Here is a 26,261-nt window from a genome sequence, read left to right on the forward strand (position 1 = left end):
GGGCTGCAGGGGACCTGTGATGTCACATCCACGTGACCGGTGATGAAAGGGGGAGGGGCAAGTATGAGAGCGATGAGAGCGGGGGGCCAAAAGTGTCCCCTCGCGGGCTTGCTACACTCGCCACGCTTCGGGCACGGTGGCTCGCTACACTCGCCACAAATATTTACTCCCCCTCTATGCCCTAGTGGATGGTAACACAGAAACGGTCCAGCCTCCAGCAGCGGTCATGTGGTTGATACATCACAGAGGTCCTTTAGCCACATAGGATCTAGCATCAACCATAGAGTCAGGAACGGGCTGGAATCTCCGGCACATCTCTGATAACCTGATCCCCAGGGAGACAGACAAGCCTGGAGCATTTAATAGTACCATCCTAAACAGTACCCCTCGTCTGTCCACCAAACCACTGCCCAGTGCAACCCAAAGCACCCTTCTCCTAAACGTGTTTCAGCACCCCTTTCAAGCCGGGATACTAAACATTTCACAGTTTAGAGGTGTGGGACGCCACCCTCTATCGAGACATATTGCCACTTACCCCATACCATCTAGAGGAGTGACATAAGACTTTATCATCAAATGTATATACAATACACATTTTATACATGCTACTATTTTTGATGGCTAGATTGTTGGTCTAATTAGGAACCATATTAGATATAGCAATAAGTTTTTATTTTTTTTGTCTTTGATGTAGTTAGTCTGTAGTCATTTGTCCTGGATACACTGTAATCAGAACAGCATTAGGATTTGTTTTTGTTTCATGTTCCAGATGAGATAGGAATCTTATGTTCATGTTACAATTTTTATTGTTTATAAGTAAAGCTATCATTAACAAATACCATTGTACTCTCATCTATATTGGCGCTATTTCCATATACACAATGGTATAAGTTCCTGGAGCGCAATTTGCAATATTTTACACAATATTTGCTTAAAACGGTGGTCATTGGGGTACCCCCTCTTGCAATTTTGCTGCCTTTTAGTACACCCAGATTGAGTGAGCGTTCAGTGTTTAATTCCTTTATTATATTATTATTATTCGTCTTGTAAGATGCTAGTATAGTAGTGATTATTACTGAAAGTAATTTGTGACTTGAGATAACATATTTCTTCATTTTCGTCATCACATTTCATGCTATCTCCCACTTTAACAACCCATTGTACTGTGCTTACTATGATGTTTCTTATACCATATGGAGATCACTGCAAAGCATTTTGGATTATACAGCGGTTATTAAGTTGCAACAGTATGTTGCCTACCCTCCAGGAATGGCTGGGAAACTCCCGAAAATCGAGTGGCACTCCCGGCCACCCGGAAAGGTGAACAAGTCTCCCAGGGGCTGGGTCCACCAGGCTCTGGCCACCCACTTCCCCACAATGCTGGTAATCTCTGCATAGCGGGGACGGGGATACAATGATGTGAATGCATCGTCAAGCCCCAAACCCGCCCAGCTCAGCCAAGCCCCACCCATAATCGCCCGCGCAACTCAGCTGAGAACCGACCCCCACAGTGCCGACCTGACTGCCTCCTCCCGGAGGTGCCAGCCAAAAGGTCAGCAACTATGCTGCAGTATCTGTATATTATGGTGGCTACGGGATCAGTATGAATGACTGCTGGACAAGAGACTGGTGGTCAAAATGCCGACACCGGCAGGCCGAACAGCGGAGATCCAGACGGAAGTGAGTAAACTCCCTAACCCTCCCCTTTCCCCCCCTAACCCTCCTTTAGGAGTGCCTAACCTCCCCCTTAGTACCTAACCTCCCCCCTGGGGTGCCTAATCCCCCCTCCCCACGCCCTAAACCAAACCCTTCCGGAGTGGTGCCTAACCCTAATCCCCCTTCCTCTAGTCTAACTCTCCCGGGGGGGTGCCTAACCCTAAATCCCCCCAGGGTGCCCTAAACCTAACCCTTCCCCCTGCGGCTATGAGGACGTGTGGACCGTACTTACCTCGTTCGGTCCTGCATTGTTCTAGATTCCGGCGTTGGGATTATGATAGGCGTCAAAATACCGACGCCTATCAATAAACCCTAGCCGGCATTCTGCCGTCGGGATTGTGATCGGCGACCTTGCGCCCTCCGGTCACATGACTGTATCCCTGGGTTACTTCTGAGTATGGTGGTTACTCCTTGAGCTAGGGGCACTACTACTGTGGGCATTATGTGTTAGGGGCACTACTACTGTGGGTATTGTGTATAAGGGCACTACTGTGGGCATTGTGTATAAGGGACACTACTGTGTTTGTCGTAACGTGAATAATGAACACTACTATGTGGTGTAATGTAAATCAAGGGCACTATGTGTAATGTAATGCGAATAAGATTGTGCTACTGTGTGGCATAATTTAAATTGGGGGTTCTATTGTGTGACCACGCCCCTTCCTTTTGAGACCACAATTTTTTTTTTCAATGCGCGTTCCCTTTCTAAAAACTGGGAGGGATTGTGCAAATTTAGTTTGCGGGGGGGGGGGGGGGCAACGATAGTTTTCAAAGGTAGCCATTTTATCAGTTAAGCACAAGGTTGCGAAATTATTAAATAATTAAATATGAACATTTTATGCAAAAATGTGCAACACAAAGTCTACAGGGTATTGGCAATTCCATCTGTTGCCTACTGTCATTATTATACTTGACTATCACGCCTATTCATACGGTGGGTACCTCAGAATAAATACATCAGGAATACATAAGAAAAGAGCAACTATTCTGTTAATGGGCACTCACAGATTGTAGTTTATATCATATATAACAATGGGTGTAACTACCATAGGTGCAAGGGGTGCAGCTGCTATGGGGCCCAGAGCTGAGGGGGGCCCATCTTCCTTGTCAAAGTTGCATGTGTTACAGTATATATATTTTTCACCATTGGGTGTTACATGGGGCCCTAACAAACATTTGCTATGGGGCCTTCAAATACCAAGTTATGCCCATAACACAGTAGTCATAGCAATTACTTAAAAAGATAATGCATTAAAGGAAACTAATATGTAACTGTTATTGTGTTTCTTAAAATTCAATATATGGCAAGTAATATATAACAAAAGTGATATATAAGAGCTGTTTTTTTTATAAGGTCAGGTTTAATTCATGTATGCGTGGTTATTAACTAAAGGACTGTTCACCCTATTATTGTAGAGTGAGAAACCTGTTATATGTGGAAATTAGACCTCATAATAATAATATGTAATATTCAACATTTCCAATTTTATGTGGTATGTAAGATGTCAGTCTTTCATGTGATACACAAAAGATATAATCACGTCCACATTTATAGTGTGGCTAATAGAATAGTATATTGTGTGAATATTGTGTGAATTAACCTGTGTGTTGATGCTAATGGTCACGTATGACTTGTACTTTTGAGATAGGTACTGTATATATAAAGTAGCATTTACATAAATTGGCTCGTACTGAATACAATATTGTACACAAACTCTATGGTTTTTGATTTTCAGCATGAATGTTAAGTATCCTGTAGCCCATTGAGGTGTCCGTGGTATAGCTCATTCATTCATTCTCTCATTTGCACAGTGTCATTGCTCTGTAATGTAGGTATGGCCAATTGGCAGTCCTGTATCAGTCTTTTGCAACAGTACAGGATCGGCATCCTTGTATTTCATAGTAAGAATAATCGTGAAAATTACATTGAACATCTCCAGGATCTAAATTATTGTCATGTATGCCTTCTTGGGGTGTTAGTGAAAGGTCGCTCAAGAAAAAGTCACACATACTCAGTAAGAATGAAGACAACAGGGAACCTGGAGGAGAATATTGTTGACAGTATTGTGATTTTTGGATCAATCCTTTCGATACATTATGCTTCTAGGATCATTAAAAAAAAATGTATGTTTGTTTACAAGGATTGGAAACAAAGTGTCTATTTTGAAATCTGTTATATTGTTTCTAGCATCAGACTGTTGCAAGCATCAGACGTTATTATATGCTTCTGGACACTTTATTGTTATTTGATATACAACAAATATTGAAAACTTATTCAGAGTGCCGTCTGAGGTATTTTATATAACCGCCTTATGGAATGATTACAAGGTCACCTGGTTGGATGACACCTGCTGATAATTAGTGCCAGACTTTTTGCAATATCAAATATATACAGTACTGTGAAACAGTTTTAGGCAGGTGTGGAAAAAAAATGCTGCAAAGTAAGAATGCTTTCTAAAATAGAAGTGTTAATCTTTTATTTTTTTTTATCAATTAACAAAATGCAAGGTGAGTTAATAGAAGATAATTCTAAATCAAATCAATATAAGGTGTAACTATCCTTTGCCTTCAAAATAGCATCAATTCTTCTAGGTACACTTGCACAAAGTCAGGGATTTTGTAGGATTATTGTCAGGAGTATGATTAACCAATCATATTAAACTGGTGATAATTATCATAATTTGCATATGTAATTTGAAACACAGTCATTAAATGAAATAGAAATAGCTGTTTAAGAGTCTCAGAACTGGTTGAGGAACAGCCAAACTCTGCTACAAAGGTGAGGTTGTGGAAGACCATTTCATGTCACAGGTCATACACCATGGCAAGACTGAGCACAACAACAAGACACAAGGTAGTTATACTGCATCAGCAAGGTGTCTCCCAGGCAAAGATTTCAAAGCAGACTGGGGTTTCAAGATGTTCTGTTCAAGCTCTTTTGAAGAAGCACAAAGAAACAGCTAACATTGAGGACCGTAGACGCAATGGTCGGCCAAGAAAACTTAGTGCATCAGATAAAAGACACATCATACTTCCCATCGAAATAGGAAGATACCCAGCAGAGCCATCAGCTCAGAACTGTCGGAAACCAGTGGGACCCAGGTACACCCATCTACTGTTCAGAGAAGTCTGCCCAGAAGTGGTCTTGATGGAAGAATTGCAGACAAAATGCCATACCTTCGACATGGAAACAAGGACAAGCGACTTAATTATGCATGAAAACATAGGAACTGGGGTGCAGAAAAATGGCAGCAGGTGCTCTGCACTGATGAGTCAAAAGGTTAAATATTTGGCTGCAACAGAAGGCAGTTTGTTCGCCGAAGGGCTGGAGAGAGGTACAATAATAAGTGTCTGCAGGCAACAGTGAAACATGGTGGGGGTTCCTTGCAAGTTTGGGGCTGCATTTCAACAAATGGAGTTGGGGATTTGGTCAGGATTATTGGTCCTCAATGCTGAGATATACAGGCAGGTACTTATCCATCATGCAAAACAATCAGGGAGGCGCCTGATTGGCTCCAATTTTAGTCTGCAGCAGACAATGACCCCAAACATACAGCCAATGTCATTAAGAACTATCTTCAGCATAAAGAAGAACAAGGAGTCCTGGAAGTGATGATATGGCCTTCACAGAGCCCTGATCTCAACATCATCGAGTCTGTCTGGGATTACATGAAGGGACATAAGGATTTGAGCAAGCCTACATCAACAGAAGATCTGTGGTTTGTTCTCCAAGATGTTTGGAACAACCTCCCTGCTGAGTTCCTTCCAAAACTGCGTGTACCTAGAAGAATTGAAAAATTTATGCTGTTTTAAAGGCAAAAATATTGATTTGATATAGATTTATCTTCTGTTTATTCACTTTGCATATTGTTAATTGATTAAAATAAATTTCTACTTTTGAAAGCATCCTCTTTCATACATACATACATACCACAAGCCAGCACCCCTCAGTAACCACTGATATAATGCCCTGGTGCCTGTATGTGTATATATAGTCAGGTGCATAAATATTGGGACATTGACAGAATTTTCATATTTTGGCCTCTATTTACCACCACAATGGCTTTGGAATGAAACAAACAAGATGTGCTTTAACTGCAGACTTTCAGATTTAATTTGAGGGTAATTACATCCAAATCAGGTGAACGGTGTAGGAATTTCAATGGTTTCTATATATGCCTCCCACTTTTTAAGGGGCCAAAAGTAATGGGACTATCAACTCAACAGCTATTTCATGGACAGGTGTGGGCTATTCCCTCTTTATTTCATTATCAATTAAGCAGGTAAAAGGTCTGGAGTTGATTCTAGGTGTGACATTTGCATTTGTAATCAGTTGCTGTTGACTCTCAATATGAGATCCAAAGAGCTGTCACTATCAGTGAAGCAAGCCATCATTAGGTTGAAAAATCAAAACAACCCCATCAGAGAGATAGCAAAAACATTAGGTGTGGCCAAATCAACTGTTTGGAACATTCTTAAAAAGAAAGAACGCACCGGAGAGCTCAGCAACACCAAAAGACCCGGAAGACCACGGAAAAACAACTGTGGTGGATGACAGAAGAATTATTTCCCTGGTGAAGAAAAACCCCTTCACAACAGTTGGCCAAATCAAGAACACTCTCCAGGAGGTAGGTGTATATGTGTCAAAGTCAACAATCAAGAGAAGACTTCACAAGAGTGAATATAGAGGATTCACCACAAGATGTAAACCATTGGTGAGCCTCAAAAACAGGAAGACCAGATTAGAGTTTGCCAAACAACATCTAAAAAAGCCATTACAGTTCTGGAACAACATCCTATGGACAGATGAGACAAAGATCAACTTGTACCAGAGTGATGGGAAGAGAAGAGTTTCGGGCAATATTATATGCTCATATTCAGTCAAATGCTTCAGAACTCATTGGACGGCACTTCACAGTGCAGATGGACACTACATATATATATATATACACATACACACACACACACATATGATTATTAAGAACGTTCTTGATAAAAGTCATATAGGCTTGAATGTTGAACGCTGATACAGTACTACAAAATCTCAGAACAAAAAAAAACACCTGCGATCCACACAGTGAGATGCAGCTCTATAATGTGATAATCACCAATCACAAATGAAATCAGAAAAATGTATATTGTAGAATAAAGTGCTCCTCCACCAGGAAAGATGTCCACTTGCCACATGAGCTAGGCTCAGTCATTGACAGCTTGATCAGATTGGCCAGATCATCGGTGCATGGTGCCAGAGACTGAGCCTAGCTCATGTGGCAAGTGGACTAAACCTGCTATCCTGTCACACTGCACTGTAAGCAAGTCTGTTATATTGTCATATTGAACTGCAAGCCAAGTTATCCTGCCCTACAAGCCAAGGCTGATACAGTACTGTCTGGAGTCTTCATTTAAAGGACCTGTGAGTGCCTCAGTTTTTTCTTTGCATTTGTTTAGGTATGTGACAATACCCCTCTGAGGGCACCTAGGCATTTAGGCCCTGATTCAGAGCCGGACGCTCTGACCAGAGCGCTCGCTCTGAATCAGGGTCCACCTCCATAATTATGGAGCATCCTCCTGGATGCTCGTATAGCTGTGGGTCACCACCCACAGCATATACGAGCGTGCAGGTTGATGGTCGCGATGGTCTTGACCATCGCGACCATCGCCACTGCGAGCCAAAGCCTGTGGTTGAGTTTCTCAACCGCAAGGCCCGGAGTGATGTCAGTGGGGCCGGCTTCTGACGGTAGGCGTTCCCTTGGGAACGCCTCCGTCTGGGAGGCACGCCCCCGGCACGCCCACCAAAGGGGGCGTGCTGTCAATCAACATCGACAGCACGCCCCCTTTGATCAGACACAACAAGCGAAGGAAAGTCCTTCGCTCGTCGCGTCTCGCGCATGCGCACAACGGAGCTCCCTCCGTCGTGCGCGTGCGCAGTGTACACCATCGATCCACTTGCGAGCGGACAGCCACTCGCGAGTGGGTCTGAATCAGGCCCTTAGTGATTACTTTTGTGGAGTACTGGCTTTATACCTGTATATATATCCAGCATGAGCGGCACTCCCCGGCTTTTCCACAAAATAAGTCACACAGCACATACTGACTATGCCAACATTTCAAATGTTTATTAAATTTTTTCATCAGGGAAATATGTAGTAAACATCTGAAACACTGGCATAGTCAGCATGTGCTGTGTGACTTATTACGATATGTATGTATGTACTAGAGGTCTTAGTAGAACACTGAAAAAATTACACACATTTCTTTATTTTTGCAGATATTGAATAATAAATAGAACAACACCAGTAAAAGTGAAAAATTAATAATACTTAAATATCTGAAAATGAAGAAGATGACGCTTACTGAATTCACATGGAAACACATTAGGGGAGCCTGTTCTATCATATAGTGCAGTGAAAAAGTGGTGCCATTAATTCAGATTTGGAATGCAGTCGTGCAAAGATGGTGCCAGAAGTGGAAGTCGTGTGGAAGTGAGCACTCCAAAAAATGTCAACAAAATCCACAACCTTGTCATGGCTGACCGTCGACTGACCATTTGACATGTAGAAGAGGTTAATGGCATTTCATCTACCCAAATTCAAACCATATTGACTGAAAAATTGGGACTGCACAAAGTGTCAGCGAGATGGGTTCTGAGAATGTTGACGCCTGATCAGAAGCGAATGAGGCTGACATGTTGTGAGTGTCTTTTAGCCACCTATCATGTAAATCCAACCGGGTTTTTGGAGCGATTCTTGATGATGTACATGACGTGGATTCACCATTTCGATCCAGAGACGAATAGATAGAGCATGCATTGGAAACAGTCGACTTCACCTCCACCAAAGAAATTTCGGGTTCTGCCGTCGGCTGGCAAAATCATGGCCTCGGTTTTTTGGATGCGGATGGAATTGTTAGTTGATTATTTGGATTGTGGAGCCACTATAACTGGTGACTACTATGCACAACTGATTCCAAAAGTTTGTGAGGCAATCAAGGAGAAGAGGCTGGGGAAACTGCAATGTGGGGTACTATTCCACCAAGACAACGTGCCAGCTCACAAGAATCGTGTTGCAATGGTTGCTATTGAAGCTGCAATGTTAAAATTGGTTGACCATCCCCCATATTCACCAGACCTGTCCCCTAGTGACTTCTTTCTCTTTCCAAAGCTCAAGGGAGTGGGAAGACTTTTGCTTCTGTTGATGATGTCATGACCGCTGTACAGGACTGGAGCACCGATGGGAGAAGTGTATTGAAGTAAACGGAGGCTATGTCGAAAAAGAAATGCAGTTTGAACTTAAATTTCTCTGTTATTCACGGTCAGGACATTGACTTTTGGATCCACCCTCGTATGTGAAAAAGCTGGGGAGTGCCGCTCATGCTTGAAATTGTTTTATGAGTCTGCTGCTGCAACTCCAGGTGGGTGGTCACCCAGGTATCTGATTGTTTAAATAAAGTCCGGGTCATGCAACACACTGATATAAAAATGAAAAATTATATGGTTAAATTGGTTGTGTTGTGTGAAACGTGGCATGTTGTAAACAAGTCTGGCATGATAATGGGCCCGATCCGGCAAGGAACACAGTTGATAATACGCACGCAATCTGCCGATTGTTGCATACTGTGTATGCATCGCAGTGCGCGAACCAACCACTGCGTGGTGGTAAGGGGGGGTCGGGCAAACGCAGGCGTGCCAGTGCTTTTCAACGGCGTTGCAGGGGCGTGCATAAACTAGCCACTGCGATGCCCTACACAGCCTGAGGCCTGATAGCGTGTGTGGAAGTTAGCAACTTCTGAGTAAGGTCAGGGCTTGTGCAAGTGTGCATGAGCCTGCGCTGGTACTCGATTGCTGTACTGATAGTTTCGCAGTCCAGTTGTGTTCCTTGCTAAATCAGGCTCTATGTATCAACTGACTTCTGACATATGTTTATAATTTCGTGCCACTTACCACTGAAATAAAGATCCTCTTAGAATATGTAAATGCAGTCCATTGACTTGTGTTCCGGTAGTCTACATTCAGAAGGTCGACAGTCAGAATCTACATGTTCTGTGTGTCGACATGGCCTTTAGGTCGACGTGATTAAAATGCTGACATAATCATGTAGACATTTAACATGTTGACATATGTTTTTTTTTTGTTTTTAGGCTTATGCTAAAATAAGCAAAAAAACAAATGTCATTCAGGTGTTGACAATCTGAATGTGTCGACATTTTAACCATGTCGACATTGGTTGTCAACATATGGTCCATTTCGACAACCTGACTGTTGACCTGCTGAATGTCAACATGTCATATCACATCCAAAAAAATAGAGATGGGCTGGGTAACCTATGCAGAAACCCACTTATGAAATCTTTCAAGTGGCTTGGAAATGAAATCCACAGAAGGACAAACTACAAGGGCAGTTATGTAACAAAACAACTTAGCTTAAGAGCATAAAGAAGTATTACAGCTTCAGCTATACATCAGGGAGAACTAAGAAAATCATGAGCACTATTGTACTGTTATTAATTGGCAAAGCATGACAATTACAGAATAAGGAACTAAGGTTTTTCTTCTTAATGTTTTATTAACATTACATAATATTTTAACATAATAACTAATAAAAAATAGCCTCTTTCATATTGACTATATGGATTGTTTTTCTCTATTTGATATTATGAAAGTGACTCCATAGCAGTGGACAAGACAGCATAGATAACATCAAAAAGTGTTGGTACTTGGGCAGCAGTCAGACAAATCTAATGATCTGAGGGCCTGATTCAGAGCCGCTCGTAAGCGGCCGCTCGTTCGCTCCGAGCAATGTTCGCACATCTGCGCATGCGTATGGGTCGTAATGCGCATGCGCCGACCAGTCATTGCGGTTTGGAAATCGTGCGCTCGCAAATTAGCGAGGGGCTGCTAATTTGAGTGACAGAATGAGGCGTTTGTGGGTGGTAACAGGGGAAGGTGCTTGAAAACGGGGAGTGGAGATCCGAACGCAGGCGTGCCAAATGGTCAAAACGGGCGTTTAATGGGAGTGCATAATTAACAAAGCAGCGTCACTGACCACGTCACTTGGTTGTCTTTTAGCCTGAACTGCTCGCAGTCATAGCGGCAGGAAAATCCTACCACAAGAATTGCGAGCAGTTTTTGAGCCTTTCGATGTACTCGATTAATCTAATAAATAGCGGACATGACGTATGATGCGAGCGGCCAAGGAGCGTCTTTACAAAATAGCGAGCGCATGTTTCGGACGCTCTCTCAGACACAGAGGCGTCAACAGATCGCAAAGAGCGAGCGCTCAATTTAAATATCCGGCCCCTTTTTCAGAACGAGTGTCCGCAAATAGCGTCTGGCTCTGAATCAGGCCCTGAGGTTCCATTGAAGTGTTTCTGTTTTAGCCACTTGGGGTTTATCTGATCACTTTAAAACAGAGGACTTGATGTCACCGCTGCTGCGAATTTGCACACAGCGGCTGTATTTGAGTCCCCCCTCCCACTGCCACCCACAAACGGTCTCTGCCTGTGTAATCAGCTTTCTGAGTAACCTTATGGCTGCAGGATCTGAGACGCTAGAAGCATTTTTATTGCATACGAGGTCAAAAGCAGAGACAGTTCCCTGCATTTGAGTCACACCCATTGCTTCCCACAAATGGTCTCTGCCTGTGTAATCACTTTGTGAATAAATCCTCACTGCGAGCAACACTGGTAATGAAACTTGAAGAATGCACAGTGCAACTCCGATGCAGGCGCAGATCACCAATGAACCGCTCAACTACATAAACATCGGCATTGTATCCTTCTCTGACTCAGGCGCAGAATCCACTGGTGCTGGTCACATCCACTAGCTGGCTGAGGGTATTATGGGGTAATGGGGCTGATTCAGATATGCACACAATGCCTGTCATGATCCCATATGCAGTGGACTTGCAAAAATATGCTAATGACTTAACCGGCTACTTGTGCACAGAGACGCCCACCTCTGGGGTCTCACATCCACTGCTTACATGCAAAAGCAAGTACATCTGAAACATCGGTCGCCTATTGAATCTCTGGGCAAGCCTATGCTGTCTCAAAATGAGCATCTCACCTAAGACCCCGGGGCATCTCCAGCTGCATACAAATTCACAGAGGCTCCCTACGGCACACCCAGATAATGATCCTGACACATTTGCATTTTTCTAGCCACCCCCCCCCGAACCTTTCCTCAAAAGCTGACTACCTGTCGCTCACTTTGTGAATAAATTCTCAATGGGACCGCCATCACTAACCAATTGTGCGTGATTAGTGCGGCTTTGGCGCACACTCAATAGCAAAATAAGCTGCACTGTGTCCAACACTAAGTGCATCTCTGCATGTCCTATGTGACAGTCAGTGCAGGCATTGATATAACAGCAGCTTCTCTGAGTATTCTGTTCCGCAATTGCAGTATACATTGTTTCCTGATGTAAAAGAAGGCAACTATTCTAACCGAGCAAAGGAATTCGGCAGGAGAAATATGGAAAACCTAAGCAATGATTACAGCCTGCCAGCCACGCAGAGAAAGGAATTAAGCAAGTGAATGTACAGTTGCAGAAATATACATGATGTGCAATCCCAGAATAATTTTGTAGCTGATCACATACATGACATGTAATGAAGACATCAAGAACAGTACCATGGCAGACACAGCTGGAGACCCAAATGATTGTTAGTTATTGTGTTGGGGGAAACACAAGGTGTGTGATCGCTTTGGATGTTTCTGGCTGAGGACAGCAATGGGTCGCACAATGTACAGCACATGCAGAACTGGTAGCAGAGTGCAGAGATGGAGCACAGAGCTCAGCAAGCAAGGTCCAGCGTGGGATTTCCCTGCTAAAAACACAATAGATTGGTTATTGTGGGAGACACATGACACGTACTTATAATATATAATAGGACACTGCCTACCTCTTTGTGTCTGGTTACCGTTATCTTCATTGAGAGCCAGGGTGAGAGCTCTCAGCTGCTCCTTATCTAGTAGATTCTTCTGTGACATAGTTACTGCTGTGGCCTGAGACCAGGAGAACATCTGCATTTGCTGTGCTGAGAATGACACCTGGAAGAGTGAAGTGGACAGAAACGACGTCTGACTGTGTATTCCCTTCTATTGTCACTGCCTGCAGATTGTTCTTTTATAGGCAGCTTGCAGAAAGAAAATAATTGTCTTTTTTTTTTTTATCATTGTATTATATTTTATACTATTGTGTGTAAGATCAAAACATACAAAAAAATTTAAAAGAAAAGCAAAACCACTAACAGTAAGAAAAGGAGATGATGCCAATAGACCAGATAGAGTTTCACATCACAGTGCAAAGAATGAATAAAACAATTGCTTTTAAATGACACTAAATGAAATAATATTGAGCAGAAGTTTGAAAGGGCTCATCCAATGGCTTATAGATGTGTCCTCTTACACCTAGCATCTATACGCCATACAGCGCGAGACACCTGACGCGACTGAGACGCTCTGCCAGGTGTAGTGTACCGTTGTTTTCTTTAAATGTTGTGCCTTATTCACATTGCAAACAAAAGCCACTCAGCATAACAGAAAGCAGCAGGCACTGCATCGTAGCACTTAGTGTACAGATTCAGTCTCATTCGCACACACGTCACCAGGGGCATTTCTAGAGAGGAAGGGGCCCGTGTGCAGTCTCCGACACGGGACCCCTCCTCTCTGCCCGGCAGCGCACTGAGCTGTGCACGGCCAGCGCCGGAGTTATAGACTCTGAGCACTAGAGTGTGCCCAGAGTCTATAATGAATGCACAGGTCACCGGGAAAATGGCCACGGCGGCCATTTTCCCTGTACTGCGCATGCGCAAACGATGGTAATATGGCCGCCGCAGCCATTTTCCATTCGTTTTACAGCGCCAGACCCCCGCGCCGACGTGGGACTCCGGAGAGGTAAGTACTATTATAGGTGCAGGATGTGCGGTGCGGGGCCCCCCAGGACCCAAGGGCCCGTGTTCCCCGCACACCCTGCACCCATTATAGATACGCCCCTGCATGTCACATATCAAATTGATTAGTGTTTTCTAGCAAAGAAGTTTTGTCACTACTAGTTTTATTTTTGCGAATAAGATGTACATTTTGAGCCAGAAAGTTGCTCGGTGCGGCCGAGTCACCCGGGACCTGATGCGTCAAGAGGGGCCATTTGCCGTGACTTGATCTATAGTGTATGAGGCCACATCTGTAATTACATTTCCCTTTTCTTTCAGAATTGCATTGCTCCCTTTTCTATACCTGCTGAAGATACCGGATGACTTCTACTCCCTCATTTATCACTTCACTCATACACTGCGGATTTAGCTAAATCCAATCACAAAGGATACATTTGGTAAAGGTAAGAATCTGGTTGTGGTACCATGTGTTGGTCAAAGTGACCTATAGTTGCACTCTTCTCAAGACTTTCCTCCATTTCTGTCTTCCAGGTTCTGTGTACATATCTATGTAAGCATAGTATTTCCCCCTATATATTTATATGTTTGTGTAAATATACACTCACTTTGTAGCTCACTCTCTTTTGAAAATGTGTAAAATGTTTTCCACTGTGTCTGAACTAAAGATGTCTAGCTTAACCAATGACAAATAGTTAGCATAATTTCTTGCCTGTTGATAGATACAAAAAATGAGATCGCTAGTGAATATTTTTTCCCTTAGCTATTTAGAAGTGTATGTAAAGTGGCCATAATGAGTCCATTTATGAGCTTTGCCTTTCAAATACCAATTATAGAAAAAGGGGTTTTTGACCCTAGGGTGAACCCTGGTTACCCTAGAAAGAGAGAATTTGGTGTATCAATGTTTGTTACTAAACTTTGTACATATAGTCAAATGTCGTAGGTGTATCTAAACAATTGTACAGAAAAGCTGAAGGGGTAAGTTTGATTTTTACAGGTGCAAAAGTGCAGCTTTTGCCTATTAGTCTATTAGTACAGCATTCAGTTGAAGTACTCATTTTATGCAATAGGTGGAAGAAAGTGGATAAGTTTGGGGAAGCCAATCCGTGTCTGCCCTGATGGGTGGCGTTTTATTGGATACAACTTTTATGAAATGTAGAAGTAAGAACTTTAGAACTAAATGGTGTGAAGTCACATTTGCATAACATTTGGAGAAGCAAGTATTTTTGTGATGGATTATATTAAATATTTCCAGATCTGTACTTACCGCAAACTTCTCAGGTTGGATGAGAGATATAGCTAGAGGTGTAAGACCCTGAATCTGCCCTAGGACCAAGGCAGATAGTTCCATGTCTTGCAGACCAGCTGTGAGAAACAGGAAGAGGGAGATGTGAGATGTCACTAAGGAGAGACCCAGCACCGCAAGAACGGAAAGAGCATGCGCACTCAGATATACGGCCATTCATGTGCTAAGTAGCAGGCAGCAAGGTAAGAATAATAAAGTTAGAAATAAAAGCAAATGTATAACGTAGACAAATGAAGGTGGTACTGTACATTGAGTAATTCAGAAGATTCTTATCTCACCAGCCACAGATCCAATCTCCCGAAATATATCTTCCGTCCATCCACTGATTGGTCCAAACATGTCACTCTGTGCGCAGAGCTGTGTAAGAGCTTGTAGTTGTTGTTCAGTGCATCGCAGAGCAAGTTGGCCTAGATACATCACGGCTAAGCTAAAACAAAGCAGATGTGACCAGCGCCATGATATTTTAGGCTAAATTGGCATTAGACTATTGGACGGTAATTTTTTAAAATCAGAAAACAAAGCAAAAACACTCACCAGAAATCTAGTTGTTTAATTTGTCTCAAGTCTCCTTCTGGTAAGCCACAAATGACATACCCGAGAGTGACTAAGTGCAGAGCATCTAGATTCTGCGCTGTGATGTTATGAGTGCGCATAAATCCACTGACCAGAGTCTTTAACTACAGAGAGTAAGACATAACCGTTGTTGGAATAGAAGACAATTGAAGCACAATGCTTTAGAAAATAATTCCTTACTAAGATCTTATGACGTGAGTTATCACATGGGTGTGATTGATGACTAGATACAGAACTTACCATAAATAAGCGGCTGTTTTGGATGGAAAGGACCCTCATAGGCAGTCAGAGGGGAACTACTCACACAATAATTAATTTACTAACACTGAATTTTGCACTAAGCCGCAGGAACCAACCAGCTTGTGGGCCAGATGTACTAAGCTCTGGAAAGTGATAAACTGGAGAGTTAAAAGCCACCAGCCAATCAGATTCCAACTGTCATTTTCAAGCACAGCCTGTAACATGGGAGCTGAGTGGCTGGTGGTCTATCACTCTGCACTTTATCACTTTTCAGAGCTTAGTACATCTCCCTGTATATCTGTCTAGTGCAACCTGGACAATTATATAACTGTCTGGTTGCTATGTTCTGGTGTAAATGTTGGACCTAAATGCAGCTATAGCAAATGAGCCCCACAGACATGATGTAAGCAATTCACAGGCTCACATAGAAAAGTGAAGCTGTGGACAAAGGAAAATGCTGGCCAGAATAAACAGGTGTGGTCACAAGTGGCGAAGTGATAATGTTAAGCAATGGAATCTCATCCAAGAATGTAGTATTTGATACAGATAAATAGGAAAAAGCAATCTCCATGTGTGCACTTATTTTCTGTATGCTATTACCTGACTCATAGTCCAGTCATTCTGTTTTCCAAAAGCTTCTATCACTTGCAAATCTGCCAAAGATACCTTTTGTAGCTGCTGTTCACTAAACTGAGTTGCCAAGCGGCCAAGCCGGGTAAGGACAGTTGTAGGGAGAACGGATATTGGACCTGCTATCTGTTGAAAAACAATAATGTGAAAAAAAACCCTGTACACCTACAGTGACTTTCCAATTTATCTCTTTATTTATACTTTATGTCCACAAAACCAACTCAGGTCATACCTCTAGCACTCTGCCCAACAGAGGAGCCAGCTCACTGGTTGGAATATCTGGATCTTGGCCGATTTCTTCAAGACAGTCCATGAAATCCACCGGTGTCATTTGTAGAAGTATATTTACACCCCATGCAGAGACAATGCTACCACGGAGAATGCCACAGTCAGGTGCTAAAGATAAATATAGAAGAGAGCTATGGGTAAATAACAAGCATGATGAAGGGGGCCAGTGATTTGGAGTGCAAATAGAACTAGAGAAAAATACATATTGAGGCAACTGAGAGCTGAGTTATTAGCTAGATTCCACCCATCAGGTGATTGAGTGGTTAATGTCACTGGGCTTATGATGGAATCTATTGAAAATAGGCTTTGCTGACCCTGAGACGAAGACTTAAAGGATGAAATTACAATAGTTGATGGAAATAACAGCTTAAATCAGAGATCAGAGACTATTGGGGTAGTGCATTGGTATAAGATGGTTAGCAAATATTTTGGGATATCTAGAATGCAAGGGGGCGAACATCAGCAAGACAACAAATAAGTGCTGTGATAAAATGAGAAGTTAACTTAAGCCTGCCATGGGCCAAGCTGAGCTCAAAGTGTGGGCTTTGGTCAGAGTAGTTGCCCAGGTTCCATTAGAGGAGAGTAACAGTTATGTTGAAGTAAAGGTTAAGCCTGTGGAGATAGGTGCGTGTATGTATAATGTGTACTTCAACTGTGCTCCATGTTACACTAATTTTATATCTGCAAAAGAGCGATAGCCACCCCGGGGACAGACTGATCTGTGCAGCCTGTGCCATGGTTCACCAGCTCTAAGTATAAGCAGTTTTTATAATGCTGTTAGGAATTGACTGCAACCAACCTCATTTGCAGGCAGAAGTTCCCAACTGATAACAAAACGCACTTACAGGACTCAAGGGAAATAAACAAATCACAGCACCTGCTCCATGTAGCCTAGAGGAAAATGCTGAACTTGGGTTCAGAACTTTGGTATTTTAAGAGTAAGGCTGGCAGCCAACACTATGGTATTGCAGCATATGTGGCATGTTGGAAGAAGGTGACTTATCATCCAATTTGACTATTTTTGTGCTCGGGCAAATTTAACATTGATCCTGAAGCTCAGCACCAGAGCTGACAGCAGAATGGACCTGAGTGTGGTTGGCATTATTGGGAAGTGACTTTGTGTTATGTTTGTCACCTGAAATCTGTGTTGAGGGATGAGCCGGATACAAACGCTGTAACAATGTTCGTTGTCCCTCTGTGCTCTCTGCTGTGCTCTCAGTCTCTCTGCAGGCAGCACCCAGGTAAGATTTCCTCCATTTTCGTTCCTCGGACAATGTCTGTGTTAGCCAGCGGCTCGAGATTGCAGCCTTAAATGTAGACGTGCACACGAATAAGGAGAATTCCAAATAAGGACATGAATAATCTTATAGATACCCCAGGACAGGGGATGTCTGAATAAAAGGGACATGTTTACAAAAAAACTAGGATCGTTGTAAGAAATGCACCTGAAGAGGGAGAACCAATCAGCTTCTAGCTATCATTTATACAGTGCATTCTATAAAATAATCTGATTGGTTGTTGTGGGCAACTTCTCCACTTATCCTCTTTAGAAAGTTTGATCCATCTAGTTGGAGAGAGAGAATGTGTGCATGTGTGCATTGAGGCGCCATTGAAGGGATTATATAATAAAAAAATGTATATGTAATTATGTTTACTAGAATTAAACCAGCTACGGTCGATGGTTGAGGTACCCTACTCATCAAAAGCTCAAAACACTCTTAACGAAGACAGTGATTTTAAAGTCATTAATGTACATTGTCAAAAAACACAAATATTTTAATACACTAAGTATTCACATAAAACTTGTCATATAACATTAGTAGATGCAAACAATTAGAGAGGATTTAAATACAATACATAAAGGACGCAGTGATCATTAAAAATATAGGAGCAGCAACTGTTGACTTTCAAGATATGAAGTCCCATACAGTCAGGTGCATAAATATTGGGACATTGACATAATTTTCATATTTTGGCCTCTATTCGCCACCACAATGGCTTTGAAATGAAACAAACAAGATGTGCTTTAACTTCAGACTTTCAGATTTAATTTGAGGGTAATTACATCCAAATCAGGTGAACGGTGTAGGAAGTACAACGGTTTCTATATGTGCCTCCCACTTTTTAAGGGGCCAAAAGTAATGGGACAAACTAAAGAATCCTAAATCTAACTTTCACTTTTTAATACTTTGTTGCAAATCCTTTGCAGGCAATTACAGCCTGAAGTCTGGAACGCATAGACATCACCAGACGCTGGGTTTCATCCCTGGTGATGCTCTGCCAGGCCTCTACTGCAAATGTCTTCAGTTCCTGCTTGTTCTTGGGGCATTTTCCCTTCAGTTTTGTCTTCATCAAATGAAATGCATGCTCAATCGGATTCAGGTCAGGGGATTGACTTGGCCATTGCATAACATTCCACTTTTTAGCCTTAAAAAACTCTTTGGTTGCTTTTGCAGTATGCTTCGGGTCATTGTCCATCTGCACTGTAAATCTCCGTCCAATGAGTTCTGAAGCATTTGACTGAATATGAGCATATAATATTGCCCGAAACACTTCAGAATTCATTCTGCTGCTTTCGTCAGCAGTCACATCATCAATAAATACAAGGGAACCAGTTCCCTTGGCAGCCATACATGCCCACGCCATGACACTACCACCACCATGCTTCACTGATGAGGTGGTATGTTTTGGATCATGAGCAGTTCATTTCCTTCTCCATACTCTTCTCTTCCCATCACTCTGGTACAAGTTGATCTTTGTCTCATCTGTCAATAGGATGTTGTTCCAGAACTGTAATGGCTTTTTTAGATGTTGTTTGGCAAACTCTAATCTGGTCTTCCTGTTTTTGTGGCTCACCAATGGTTTACATCTTTTGGTGAACCGTCTATATTTACTCTTGTGAAGTCTTCTCTTGATTGTTGACTTTGACACATATACACCTACCTCCTGGAGAGTGTTCTTGATTTGGCCAACTGTTGTGAAGAGGTTTTTCTTCACCAGGGAAATAATTCTTCTGTCATCCACCACAGTTGTTTTCCGTGGTCTTCCGGGTCTTTTGGTGTTGCTGAGCTCTCCGGTGCGTTCTTTCTTTTTAAGAATGTTCCAAACAGTTGATTTGGCCACACCTAATGTTTTTGCTATCTCTCTGTTGGGGTTGTTTTGATTTTTCAACCTAATGATGGCTTGCTTCACTGATAGTGACAGCTCTTTGGATCTCATATTGAGAGTTGACAACAACTGATTCCAAATGCAAATGTCACACCTAGGATCAACTCCAGACCTTTTACCTGCTTAATTGATAATGAAATAAAGAGGGAATAGCCCACACCTGTCCATGAAATAGCTGTTGAGTTGATAGTCCCATTACTTTTGGCCCCTTAAAAAGTGGGAGGCATATATAGAAACCGTTGTAATTCCTACACCGTCCACCTGATTTGGATGTAATTACCCTCAAATTAAATCTGAAAGTCTGCAGTTAAAGCACATCTTGTTTGTTTCATTTCAAAGCCATTGTGGTGGTGAATAGAGGCCAAAATATGAAAATTCTGTCAATGTCCCAATATTTATGCACCTGACTGTATATCAGTGTTTCTCATCCTGACCTGGGGTACTAACACTCCCAGGGCTACTCGTTGTGATGTTCAGGGGTTGTCTGTTATGGACCAGGTGATAATTATTAGACACATAAGGAAAGCAGTGTCCTAGGGGTCTCTAGCTCCATGCATCACAGTACGACCCTGATAACAAAATTCAAAAGTCTATTCCTGTATAAGAAAGCATATGGGGACTATAGTTTTTTAACAATTTTTTTTTTTTATAAATTATAATATGTGAGATTTATATATGTACAAATTATTCTATGGTCTCCTGTTTTATCTTTTTTTATAGCCTATTGCTGTTTTATATAGTGGTGCCTAAACATTGTATCTAATAGCAATTATATTCATTATAAGTGTTTTGCTGTTGGGGACACAAATAATAACACAAATAGGCTGGCAGAGGATACCCAGGTGAAAATGATTGAGAACCACTTCCATATATAAATTCTAAAGTCAATAGCTGGGACTAATCCGCTCTGTAAGGCAGCACACCTCTCTTTCCTAATCCTGTTTCAAAGTCTTGGACCAAGAGCAAATGCACCTGATTAAGGAAGAGAGTGGCATAAGGGCAGTCATTCAATTACCCTGATACTCTGTGCACCAACATGTGGATCTTTGTATTGGACATAACCACGCTATGACAAAGTCAGGAACTGTGGACATCTAAAGGTATTTGCCATTGATTGACCGGCAAGAATTTCTCCCACACATTTGATATGGGATATTCTGAGAACATGGAGGAGCAACAACACTGTGCTGCTGGTGTGCAGCTAATTATCTACATTGCCTCAATCTCAGTCACAGCGCAAGTACCCGTAAGAGAATCCCTTTTCATTATTTCAATGTGGACGTGCTTAAGATTTGGAGGATAAGAAACATTATGCTGCTGGTGTGCATGTAATCATCAAGACCACCTCCGTTCCCACTGACTTTGTGAATGTGAGTGTTTGTACAACATGCAATGGGCCTGATTCAGCAGTGGATGCTGATGTGATCGCAGCTGCAACAATATGCTAATGCCTCCTAATGCACAGCCGGCATAAAGGCACCAGCTGCTGCCTTCTCATATCCACCCAATGTCGCACTCCTGTGTAGTTTCATCGACGCACATCAAGCAGTCACGCAGCATGTACGGCCAGTCTGACCAGCCGCAAACACTGCAGCTCTCCTCACAAGCAGAAAGCTTTCATGCTGCGGATGTAATTGCAATGGTTAATTAATGCACGCCCATAACACAGCGTTTAAACAGTCAGACACCTCTGCGTTTACCTAACCACCCCCCTGTTACCTCCCCCAAACGCTAGCCACATGACACTCACTTTGCGAATGGATCCTCTGTGCGTACGTAATCGCAAAGCAATCACGACGCGTACGCAGTGCGAATTACACACATGCAGCAAATAGTCGCTCAATCTGTGTAAATATCAGGCCCACTGTTTCAAAGTGTCGTAGAATAAGTGCTATTCACAGCGGATTACTTCCAACTAGTGACTTTATATACGCAACATCAGATATTAGTTAGTGCTTCTATATATTTATGTTGATAATTGTGCCCTCTATATATTGTACGGAAATTCTGTGTACTTTTTTATCTATATACATTTTATATTTGACTTGTGATATGAATGTATGTTAAATTTTAGAGTGTTTAGATATAGTTGGAGTGGTCACATTTCAGTCAGGGAACTTATAAAATGATGGGAACAAATAACTGTATGATATAAATTGAGGAGTAGTAGGCCCTATTAGGAGACTTTATTGGGGCTGATTCTGAATTGCACTCTCCTGCGGCCACTTTAGCGTCTTTAGACGACACCATCGGTCACACCATGGAAACTTGCACCAGCCCCATGCTAGGTGCAGATTTTCCGGCTGAGTATGGCCTCCAATGTAGGGATTAATCGCCTGTGTACTCATCCAATCAGCGACACTCCCACAACACGGACAATTTTTGTGTAATTGACCAGCCGCCGCCCAGGAGAGCCCAGCACATTTCCAAGACAATCCTTATACTGTGCCTCTCATTGGCAACTGCTCCTTTATGTGTGCACCCAATGTAACGCATGCGTCATAGGAGGTTATAGAGATTTTTGCGCACGCACAGTAGCAATGTATCACTCAGCTCCGTGAACAGCGGCCTTGCATTAAAATCAGAATCAGACCTAATATGTACTCTCTCAAATAAGCCAGGACTTACTGTGTTTAAGGTCTGCAGCGAGTTGAGTGGCAGCAGAAAAACTAGTCTGTCCAAGCGCTCTAGTAACATAGGCGTCCAGAGTTTGGTAGACCTGAATACAAAAGTGAATAAAAATATGTATAGTACATATGAATTCAAACATGGCCGGCCAGCCCTTTTATGCCCTCGACATCTCAACATCTTACTTTCAGTCTAGGCGGCTGCAGTACTAATTCAGGTCCACTTTATCACTGGTTTATAAATTGTTACAGTATATGTAATTGGCACATCCATCAGTATAGTTCTCTCTGACAGTGAGACAATTGTGGCTCTTTTCACATCTGTCACTCACCCAAAGCTCTTTGGATCTTCCAGTAGCTGTGATAGCAGCATCTGTGTCTCTCGAGGGTAGCAATATTTAGTCACATCTTCTACGCTTTGCTTTATCTGCCCTCTGAACACCGAAATGTAGACTGCCCCTTTGAGGAATGGAGTTAAGACGCCAAGGGCCACAAATTGTTGCAGTGGGGAAGTGGCCCCTGCTGAACTCTTCAAAGAAAAATAATTTTGGGGTAACAAAGTACTCTTGCATTTACACTTCATATAGATAAAGACACACTAATGTCCTCTCACCAAACAACTTATCAATGCATCTAGCAAGTCAGAGCGACGCTGCTGAGGTAGACTGGCCACATACTGAGCGTTTGACTTCAGTTTGTGCAGCACATATCTACAGTTCTTCACTGCGAGGAGAGATACGGCACTGGGCCTATAAGAAGTATAAGAGACTTGGTTAGATTGCAAAAGAAAATGGTGTTTACCACTTGGCTATAATGTATGGAGAGAGGGTTCCACATTCCTACACACATTCTACATTCCAATGTACAAACAGGCCACATTACATTCTCCATATATTTATACTGTACATATGAGGACACGCCAATGCCAAACAGAAATAGCAGACATATAGAAAAGAAAATGTCATATGTGTGTGTAGCTATCTATACCATTAAATAATAATTAATGTTAATCAATTATAAGCCTCCAATGGATATCGAATAGATCTATTTCATATCCATTGAAGGAGGCTTACAATTGACTAACATTAATTATTTATGTCATTGTAAGTTATATGTCCCATTCTGTTGTATGTATGGATACCACCAATATTAAGTTATATGGCTCTATTTTGTTATTAACCATCCAAATGGATACCACTGCTATTATATATATTCTCATCAATGACTGTATGTATATCACAATGGCTTTCAGGAGACACCCATTTCTGTTTTAAGACACTCCTGATGAGGTCGCTACCAACAAAACGCTTTGGGTGATACATTACCGTGACCTAAAGTGGGCTGAAGGAGCTGTCAACGAGCTCGCCCTTGTTACGGGTGACAGCAAGTTAAAATTTGTTTTTAATAAAACTATGTATTAATAGAATGGAAACAAATTGATAATTATGGATGTACTCTGGTATGAGGGCCTCATTATAGTATATATATATATATATATATATATATATAATATATATATATATATATATATATATAGATAATAGAATATGGTCCGGCACTCAAAGATATGCACAACTCAACTTGCCTGGGTGCACAACCAGAGGGGTAATGCATGAGGTGAAAAAACAGCAGGCACTCAACAGGACTGTACAGCTGATAAATAATGTGGCCAAACGGAGCCGGTATATAGGTCAACGTTGACCTATATACCGTTATATGTTATATGTATGTATATATATATATATATATATTCATACATACATATACACACACACTGAATCTGCCTGGTTTCTGGCTTCCAATACTCTCTCCTCTTACCGTTGCTAGGCAGATTTCTTTTTTTTTTTTTTTATTAAATAGCTGTAATAGTAGATTTTCACAAGTAAACCCCTGTATTTACTAATTCTAAAGAAATGTAGACACATAAAGGGCTGTAGCCTTTGGAACAAGCAGCAAAGACAAAGTGGATCTAGTGGTTATTATTTGCAAGGCAACGATTGCTGTTATCATGGATCTCATTAGCCTGCTTTTATTATTATTATTATTAACCTAATGTGGCTGCAAATTCAAGTGTCACTTTGTCATTTAAACAACATGTTACTAAAACTATAGTAGTCTTTCACTTACTGGATCTCAGCGATATTCTGTGAGCTTAAACCTTTTAACAGCTTTAGGGTTGGAGGAAGAGTGATTATTTTATCCAGCACACAGCGAACCTAAACAAGAAGAACGTTGGGAGTCTTCAAAACAGTCATAACAAACATCACAAAACAGAATACATCTCAGGTCCCGTAGCTTGGACAGGGGAACCCAGCACTTTGGGGCTCATGTGGAGGTGGACACATTTTTGCCCCAGACGTAGGTATGATAATTTGCCTCTGCACCCAATGGGCAAATGAAAGCACAAATGAAAAAGCAAAGGACCATAAAGCTGTGAAACAAAAGGAAAGGTAACTGCAGGCTTATGAGCCGGTTAATACAGTAATAAAATCTTTAAGGACCCGGGGAGTGCAGAATTATTATAAAACTACCAGGATTCCCAGACACCATGGTCATTTCTAATTCTGTTGTGCAGTATATTGGTTATGTACTCCATGGGAGCAACATACCAAGTTCAGACAGGCAGTAACAGCATTCACTTCTGGGGGGAGAGGAGTCTTCCAGTTTCTATCGACTTGACTCTTTGCAGCGGAGTATCAGTCAATCATTGAATTTGCTAATTGATGATATGGGGTGACGGAAAATCATCATTAAGTAATCAGGGGTTAAGCAAATGTTTAAAAGTGGCCAGTGAGATCCATTATCTTATTATAACTTTTAACTATTTTGATTACAGGTCCAGAGATATTAGAACTTGAATAAAACAAGTTTACTAGTTCAGGTTTTGGAATCTTTTTTCCATATACATTTTTTATTCTCCTAAGTCCCACTAGCGCCAGTAACCCCCCAATAACACTTAAATTCACAGACACCAAATGCTTCACACCTACATTATCCAGGAATCAATACGCAATGCTGGCTGCCTTTGTGGGGGCTCTCTGCAATCTGCCCTCTAGTGTTATCTGATAACTTATTCTGTTACTTTTTGTGCCTACTATGCCCCTCTGTTCTGTCACCCCTTGTCGGTTCTCTGTTGTCTATCCTCCTCTTCAATTACACTTCTTGTCACCCCCCTTATCACTGATTTGCTTGTCACCCTATGTCTCCGTGTAACTGCTTGCCCACCTTGTGTCAGGATACTGGGGGGTTTTTCACACCGTGCCAGCTGATAAGAAGTGCCGAAAAAGCACCTCCTATGTTAGTCCACTCAATATGACTGAAAAATGCCACAGACTGAAATGGTTAGTGTCAGCGGTAGCAGAATTATTGGGGGTGCTAAGGCACTCACAGAGCTGGCCTTTCTGCAGGCAAGTATCCTGGTAAAAAATGTACTAACAAAACACTGTGAAAGATATTATAACACTTTACAGATAATTTCCCAATGGAGTTCACCGCACCAAACACCTACAATCCTATCACAGAGGAGCTGTAGTCATCAGTCCGGGAGTGCTGATCCAGCAGAGCCATTAGTCTGTGCCTTTATTCCTCTGCTGGCAAGATAGTGACCAAGTCCATTGTGACCCTGGCAACGGAGTCTCAAAGTCATGCCCAGATAGCTTTGTTACCGACCCGGACCAGCCTAACAGGCATCCTTAGCCCAGTAATTTTGTCCCTGTAGAAGAATCTTGTTTCCTATGAGAGATCCCCTGATTTGTGGTCCAATTCCCACAGAGGTGTGACTAAGAGTGAGATGAGCACTAGATAGCGTAGACTCTCTATATTGGT

General features: G+C 42.0%; 1 protein-coding gene across 1 annotated transcript in view; it reads right to left on the reverse strand.

Moving 5' to 3' along the window:
• Window positions 1-26,261, reverse strand: part of LOC148482006 (uncharacterized) — a 66,358-nt gene that overhangs the window by 8,922 nt on the left and 31,175 nt on the right. The window contains exons 18-30 of the mRNA XM_088452706.1: window positions 24,564-24,652; window positions 23,050-23,185; window positions 22,769-22,965; window positions 22,438-22,528; window positions 17,798-17,948; window positions 16,857-16,883; window positions 16,586-16,749; window positions 16,324-16,479; window positions 15,445-15,587; window positions 15,189-15,337; window positions 14,872-14,969; window positions 12,618-12,765; window positions 12,457-12,542 (exon numbers count right to left, since the gene is read on the reverse strand). Of these exons, the coding sequence (XP_088308832.1) occupies window positions 12,457-12,542; window positions 12,618-12,765; window positions 14,872-14,969; window positions 15,189-15,337; window positions 15,445-15,587; window positions 16,324-16,479; window positions 16,586-16,749; window positions 16,857-16,883; window positions 17,798-17,948; window positions 22,438-22,528; window positions 22,769-22,965; window positions 23,050-23,185; window positions 24,564-24,652 (1,635 nt within the window). The remainder of the gene's footprint in view (window positions 1-12,456; window positions 12,543-12,617; window positions 12,766-14,871; window positions 14,970-15,188; window positions 15,338-15,444; window positions 15,588-16,323; window positions 16,480-16,585; window positions 16,750-16,856; window positions 16,884-17,797; window positions 17,949-22,437; window positions 22,529-22,768; window positions 22,966-23,049; window positions 23,186-24,563; window positions 24,653-26,261) is intronic.

Source organism: Taudactylus pleione, unplaced genomic scaffold (genome assembly GCF_031769625.1).
Source record: "Taudactylus pleione unplaced genomic scaffold, aTauple2 ptg000556l, whole genome shotgun sequence".
Lineage (NCBI taxonomy): Eukaryota > Metazoa > Chordata > Amphibia > Anura > Myobatrachidae > Taudactylus > Taudactylus pleione.